The 7,892-nt window shown below is 44.4% G+C and overlaps 1 protein-coding gene across 1 annotated transcript; it reads right to left on the bottom strand.

The window, feature by feature from the left end:
* Positions 1-243: 243 nt before the first annotated feature.
* On the bottom strand, positions 244-4,872 carry Sln (sarcolipin). The gene is made up of 2 exons (XM_048417125.3): positions 4,386-4,872; positions 244-824 (listed from the first exon to the last, which is right to left on the bottom strand). The coding sequence occupies exon 2, from the start codon at positions 747-749 to the stop codon at positions 654-656; it is 96 nt and encodes a 31-aa protein (XP_048273082.1). The 5' UTR covers positions 750-824; positions 4,386-4,872; the 3' UTR covers positions 244-653.
* Positions 4,873-7,892: the final 3,020 nt, after the last annotated feature.

Below are 7,892 nucleotides of genomic sequence, written 5' to 3'. Positions count from 1 at the left end.
TCTGGGCTCTGGCCCAAGATGCTAGCAGGCTGGAGTCATTCTCCCTCTGGCCGTAGGATTAGCAGAGGGAAGGTTTGAGAAGCAATGGGATCATTTGAAATGGGACACTCTGGCTTGTCTTGCTTTCTGATCCTAGGCAGCTGGAGCATCTTGGCTAATCTCAAATGCTAGAAATAATGTGCTATTTGTCACTTCAGTCGCAGCCAAGGGTCACACAGATGCTAAAATAAATTCTAAAAGCCGTTTTCATGAGTGGCTTAACTTTATTGACATGAGAATTCAAGGGACTGGCAAAGACTTTCCCATCCATGTCTTCTGAAGCTTTGAGTCGGTTTGGTGGCAGACAGAGTGGGTTGGGGGGATGTGTGTCGGCACAGACCAGGAGCTTGTTGTTCCTCTGCATCATCAGGAATCTGGTTTAATTTCAACCTGGTGGCCTGCATAGTGCATTTGCTAGGAAACAAGCGTAGGGCTCACTGGCTGACAAGAACAGCATCTTTAGAAAGCACACAAGGGACCTAGTGCTGCAGTGTGCCAGGCATTGTGAGTGTGGGTCAGAGACACTACGGTGCCAAGAGTGGCATCCCATGACAATAACAGCAGCAGAAGCTCGGGGCACACAGGCGTCACTCCCAGGAGTGCAGCATGGCCCCTCAGTATTGGTAGGACCTCACAAGGAGCCACATAAGGAGAACGGTGATCAGGACAACTGTGAAGTTGAGGAACAACTCCTGGGTAGACCGCTCCATCTTCTGAGTTGCTGGGTGAGAACTCCAGGCAGACTTCTGAGAGCGCACCAAGGACCTCTGGCTTAGCCTTGCTTCCTAACAAAGTAAGAGAGACAACACGGTAGATAAGGGAACGTGCCTGGAAGCTGCCCAGCCTTCTTCAGAGGAAAATGAAGTGTTGTGGAGGAGGAGAGCGTTTGGGCTGACTTGCTCTAACCTTACCCCCAAACTTATACATTGACATCTTAGTCCCCAATACCTAGAATGTGACTGTGGTTGGAGACAGGGTCTTCAAGATGTAATTAAGTTAATATGAGGTCACTGCCATAGGTAGCTTCAGCATCAAATTGATCTAAACCTAGAGTCACCTGGGAAGAAGGGCCTCAACTGACTAATTCCTCCCACGTTAGGAGGCTCTCAACTGCCTATAACTCTAGCTCTGGTGGGATCTGCTGCCTCTGGCCTCCTTGGGCACCTACACCTATGTACAAACACCCCCACACAAACACATGCACATAATTAAAAATAATAAAAGCAAACATTAAATAATAAAATTAAATCTTAAATTTTAATTATGAAATTAAATAATAAAAATAAATCTTAAAAAAAGAAACAGAAAGGTAGTCGAGCAAGCCAGAAGAAGCAAGTCAGTTATCAGTGTTCCTGCATGGTCTCTGCATCAGTTCCTGCCGTGAGTTCCTGCCGTGAGTTCCTGCCATGAGTGACTCCCACAGCCTTCCTTCCAGATGGACTACACCTGTGAGCTGAAAATATACCCTTCCACCTTAAATTGCTTCTGGTCAGTGTTTTACCACAGAAAGAGAAGCAAACTAGATCAGTTACTAGTGAGCCCTAATTCAACATGATCGGTATCTGAAGAAAAGAAGTTAGAACACAGACCTTATAGAGGGAAGGAAGACATTGTGAAAACACAGAAATGATGGCCACTCTCAGCCCAAAGGGAAAAAAAGCCTTAAAGGAACCAGCGTTGCTGATGCCCTGGTCTCCAACATCTGACCTTCAAATTAACATTTGAAGTTAAGCAGCCACTCCTCTCAGAGGCTCCAGCCTGGCAGCTCACCTTGAAGATTTTGGACATGCCAGCCTTCACAGTGATATGAGACAATTTCTCAAATACACACACACATACATACACACACACACACATACACACACATACACACATACAGAGAGGGGGAGAGAGAGAGCAAGAATGAGAGAGGGAGAGAGAGTGTTAATTGTGTTTATCTGAAGACAGCCTAGTTTCTCTTCCTGCTGTCATCCCAAGACCAATGTTTTTAACCTGTATTAATCGCATTGTTTTGGGTAGGAAATAAAATATTACATTTTTCTCTCTTCATCTTTGGCATGTCTGTGTACACATGTTAACTTTGCTATTTGGAATATCTCAAGCAGGGACACCAAAACAGAAAAAAATTGTAGTTTAGCATTGCTCTGTTTTGGATCACATTTAGGCGTAGGATAACATCATCCTTCTGATTTAAAGCTGCCCTAGGTCTTCATCCAACCCTGGTGAAAGGATAAAGCAATTCCAACAGCTGCATAGCTTCACACAAGCCTACCCTGGCATGAAGCCTGCAGGGGTCAACCAGAAGTCCCTCGCACAGCAGGTACTCAGTCCAAAGAACAAGTGTTAGCCTCATGAGCATTTCTGTTTCAACAAGGGCTTGTGCCAGCTATTTTTAGTCAAGCTCAGGATGTGCCTAGACTGTAAACATTTCAGAAAGCCGAGATGGTATCTTCAACGTGCATACAGATTGGACATGCAGGAAAGTATACTCCAAGCCCGTAGGCAATGTTGCCAACCAGATTATTAATTTTGGTGAAGTAGTGAAATTGATGCTTGGTTTATATGATCCAAACAAAATTTAGAACTTATGTATTTTAAATAATTTAAAATAAATATCATTATTGTAGGACAAAATTCTATCATGGAAAGAAAAAGGTTAGATGAAAAGGTTTGCAAAGAATCAAAGCTCAAGGGGCCAAAGCTTTGTAGCAAACTTTTGGCCTGACTGAATAACCTGTAACTGTTATTTGTTGTATCATTAATGAACCAAATTATTAACTGCATAGATACTAGAAAAATAATCAACTTTTATTACATTTTAATAGTATAATATACAGGTTCATACTATATTATGCCAGTGAATGAATTATAGATCTCATTGTAAAGTGTAGCCAATGATGACTTGTTTTATTTCCTTTAAATTCCTAACTTTTTATTACATTTATTTATGTCTGTATTTGGGATAGGTATGCATGTGTGTCACAGTATACATGCAGAAGTCAGAAAACAATTTTAGAGAGTTGAACTCACATTATCGACCTGGGCAACAAATGCTTTTATCTGTTGAGCCATCTTGCCAGCCCCTCCCCCTTTTCGTTCTTATCCCTATTTCAAGCCCGAGCATGATGTAAACTGTCAATCACAAGTGAAAATCTTCATGCACAGTTCCCTAGAGCAGAGAAGCAGCAGAAGAAAATGGGTGGGTAACAGAGGAGAGCAGAATGCCCATGAGTGTTCAGAGGAGCAGGGGAGAGAGAGAGAAGCGTGTTAGATGGAGAGCTTACAGCAAGGGAATTCTGAACATGGCCCCTGGAAAGAACTGGTCGCCAGCCGTAGAATGGATGTGACTTGCGGAATTCACATCCGTCTGAATGTTGTAAAGAAAATACGTGACATACTTGAGCTACACAGCACAAGATGGGTGGATCTCACAACACAGCAGTGAGAGGAAAGGAGGGTTTACAAGAGTATCAGAGAATGTGACTCCATTTACACAAAGTCAAGAGCAGGGAGCTTAGTGGTGTTGCTTAGGGACACAGACACAGGCGGTAAAACCTGAAAACAGAGGACGAACAAGCTCCACACTTGGGGACAGAGGCAGAGGGGAATGATAGCCCTGGACTTCTGAGGTTCTGCCAGTGATCTGTCTCTTGGTGAGTGATAACTATATTCCTGTTTCTTATAATTCATTTTTTAACTTCTTGCATCTTTTGCACTCTTCACATTTTTTTCCAGCCTCTCTGAATTGAGTGAACACAGGCTTCTCTTTCCTGTGGCTTAACCTTTGCTACTTCTTATATTTTAATGGCAACTTTAAAAATTTGTTATCTTGCGTATTTTTAAATTAAAAAAAAAAACAACAACAATCCAATGAACTCCCGTGTACGACAGCTGAAGGCTGGGTCTTACCTTCACACACATCCACAGTCTTTAGGGGGAATGAGAAAGTTAGGCAGCTATTCAATCGCCACTGTTCTATTTCTCCCCTATGGGCCCACCCAAGAGCTCTGGCTTCCTTTTATGCCTTCTCTGGGAGCCAAAATGGTTGTGCCATGTATGAACTTTACAAACCAGGAGAAAACTGTACAAGAAACTTGACATTGGTTTTCTTCTGTGATGTTGGAAACAATATAAAATTAGAAAAAGAGAAAAATACATATCAGAGAAAAACAGGAATAGATATTCACTTTACAGCTTAAGAAATGCCCTATATTATGATTACCTGTTCCATTGGGAAATGTGCTCATCAGTTAACATTTTTACTTGAAAATTACAGAGAGAGAGAGAGAGAGAGAGAGAGAGAGAGAGAGAGAGAGAGATTGCTAAGTATAAAATTCTTCTGTTACCTGAAGAGGGACCAGACACACCCAGGCTGCTGTAGACTTCTCCTCTCTCTCCCCAACTCCAGCTGTCTTCGCTGCTGTCTGAGCTCCGGGACTCTGGGCAGGCCCTAAAGTAGTCTGAGGGAGGTGGCAATCACCGTGATGTCACTGGTGAAACAACTCAAAGAGACAAGCTCCGGAGGTTCCAGCCTGTTGGTGTTCAGGGGGACATGGCAATATGGTGACTAAGGCTTTGCTCCCTTGGCTGCGGATTTGAATTAACAAGGAAGGTTTGTGAAAACTCTTGTTCCCAGCTCGCTCTTGGTGCAAACCTGTGGAATTTAGATCCAGCTTTTACCACTATAAAGATCTTCATGACATCTGAAGAGATGCAAGAGCCGTAGAGCATTTTGAACAAATTGCTGAGCAGAGCTGACTTCACTGCTCAACGCGTGAAGCTGTAAAAAACGTGATTCCATTTCATCTCCCATTATCTTTGGCTGTCTGAAACATGAGGCGCTCTCTGTCTTGCACCCACACTCCCCACACCGCACTCCAGAATCCCACACATTCTCCTTCAAAACTGACTTTTGTTCTAGAGATGGAAGCTAGCCCCTGCCCCCACCCCATCACCGGCTACACGGAGCTTTCCCGAGAAGCCATGCGCATTGAGCTTGCACGTTCAGCTGGTTTCTCCCTCAACAGCCATGGAAGTCACAGCTTGTACCTGTGTCAGCTAAACTCGCACAGCAAAGAGACAGCAAAGCCCAGTGGTTGGGCTAACTGGGGGTGGGAAGTAGACCTGCTCAAAACTCCTGAGCCTGCGAGGTCTGAACTAGACAGAAATACCTAGAATGTATCCTTTGTACTTCCTTTGTGCTGTGGATATTTTGCCTGCGTGTGAGTGTGTGCACTACGTGTCTGCAGTGCCCTGGGAAGCTGGAAGAGGTCCAGTCCCAAACGGTTGTGAGCCACTACGTGGGTACTGGGATTTGAACCCCAGACCAGTGGTGGAACATCCAGTGGTCTTAACCAGTGAGCCATCTCTCCAGCCCAGAGAGTAGATCTTAAGGGAAAAGAATGACACCGTTTCCAACCACAGACACTGATCCAAATCAGACAAGGATGAGTGTGTAACACATCAGATGTTGGGAGATAAGTGGAGCCTCTAATGTGTTTAAATGGACTTAGAAATCATTAATTAAGGCATTTACACATGATCCCAGTAATTGTGTTGCTCAGCAAATGCTGTTCTTAAAGATAATAGGATAAATCTCCCTTAATAGTTCCCAGTTAGGGTCATAAAAAGAAGGCGTTCCCCGAAGGCAGCAGCAAACTCAGTTCCTTGCATACCTGTGTTCATGGTCAAGCCTTTCTCAGCACCCCCACCCCCCCAGGGGCACCAACAGAAGACGTATTTTCCATTCCATTTTCTCATTTCAACATAAGCCCATCGCAGGGTAATCTAATTACAACATTCTGTCGCCACTTGTCTTGTAAAACGATAGCTTGCTGAAGTGACAGATAGAGAATATTAATTATAGCACAATCGAACGTTGGCTGTTATCTGTTGCCATCTGGCAAGCCCTGCAACTGCAGTCAGATTTCTGCCTTTTACCTCCCTCCAAGCTCCTGCCAGATTGTTTCAAATGCTAGGGAGTGTTGTCTTGGCCACCAAGCCACAGCTGTCCTTTTTCTATCCACTCAAAAATTATTTGTCCACTTAAAAAAAATACTTTCAATGTAGCATTTGTAAGAACATATAAATGTATTAGAAATTTAAATTCCCACGAATGTGGGCCTAGCAGTGGGTAAAGGCACTTCCTACCAAGCCTCACGGCCTGAGTTCAATCCCCAGGGTCCACATGGTTGAAGGAGAGACCAGCTCCCATGTGCCCACACACAAATTCACACCTTTTTTTTAAAATAATAAATGCTTTTAATCCCAGCACTTGGGAGGCAGAGGTAGGCAGAGGCCCAGCCTGGTCCACATAGTAAGTTCCAGAACAGCTAGGACTACACAGAGAAACCCTGTACTGAAGATAATAATAATAATAACTAAAATATAAATGTAAAATAATTTTAAGAAAAATACCATTAATGTCACTATAGGTAAAAACCAATGCACTCATGCAATGAACCTTCCTTCATGATACTGACTCTTATGGCCCATTTACATTCCTCACTTATCAGCTTCCTAGACAAATGTCGTCCTGCCTGTCAGCAGCAGGACAGAACTAAACAGTCTTTGACACTGTGTCTGTGCCTCCTAATCTACAGTTTAGTCAAGGGCCAGCAATGTCATGGACTGTCGGTGGCCCTGAAGCTGTTAGTGTTTATCTGCCGCACCACTACCGCTCGCGTGTTCATGGATAAAATCCACGTACTTTGGGATTCAGCGCCGAGCTCTTGTGCTCGGTTAGCTGTTCATTGGTTTTGTTTACTTCCCACTTCCATCCAGATTTTTGCAAAATGAAGAACTACATCAGCCCTGCAAGGCTGTAAGACCATTCATTGGCGGGGAGATGCGCCAAGGCCTTCCTGAATGGTCACGCGCTCCTTGCACCTCGCAGGGGTGAGCACCGCCATCGTGCGCTGACCCACTCACCACCGCCTTGTCCTCTCCAGCTGTTCCTGAAGCCGCTGAGGAAGAGAGCAGCAGCCTTCTGGGACACCCTGTCCCTAACGCATGAAGACAAGCCCAGAGAAGGCAGAAACCTGCTTCTCAAAACTCCTCCGAGTGTCTGCTGCCATGATCATCCTGTAAGACCTACTCTTTAGGCACAGGGAAGCCCAGGTCATGAAGATGCTTGAATGCACACTTTCAGGGTCTGCACAGAACTGTCAACTCAAACAGGAAGTCTAAGCCTCCTCTGGGAAACCCCATCATAAGGGATGGTGCAGGGCAGTAGAAAGTGGAGTCACAAAACCCTGTATCCATCTTCTGCATTTTCTACTCACCAAGCAACATTAGGAAAATAACCCTCAGGGTCAGCAAGATGGCTCTGTTCATCAGGGCGCTTGCTGACAATCCCTAGGACCCACAGGGTTCTGAGAAAGAGCCAGCTCACACAAGTTGTCCTCTGACCTCCACATGCATGCCATCATACTTGCATAAATAAATGAATGTAATAAAAATATTTATAATTCTAGTTTAAAATGTGTACACATGTGGAATCCACTTGACAGGTTGTATAAAATCACTGCTTTCTTCCCTGCATGAGCAAGAATTAATGCTATTCCTCCGTGTGTGAAAGAAGCACAGAGATGCACCTGCTTATCTGTAAGTTAAGGGGGTATCCGTAACTGAAGACAATCAAGCAGTGACAAGGAGCCCCTTTCTCTAGCTCCAGTGCAAAACTTCTCCTTACGGCCAACAGAGAACAGGCTGTCGTGTCGTATGTGTGAGGGCTAATCTCTATTGCCAACTGGCCTGTATTTGAAATCACTAGGAGCTACCTGACTGGGGTATCTGTAAGCATATTTGGAGAGAGGTCTGCCTAAGAAGGGAAGGTCCACCCAGAGTGAAGG

The sequence above is a fragment of the Myodes glareolus genome, chromosome 4 (assembly GCF_982192425.1).
Source record: "Myodes glareolus chromosome 4, mMyoGla1.1, whole genome shotgun sequence".
Taxonomy (NCBI): Eukaryota; Metazoa; Chordata; class Mammalia; order Rodentia; family Cricetidae; genus Myodes; species Myodes glareolus.
Note: the sequence above shows the minus strand (reverse complement) of the source record. Positions and strands in the feature narration are given on the sequence as shown.

Bases quoted from the DNA above. Each gene is read 5' to 3' on its own strand.
- Sln (XM_048417125.3), bottom strand. From the start codon at position 749: ATGGAGCGGTCTACCCAGGAGTTGTTCCTCAACTTCACAGTTGTCCTG.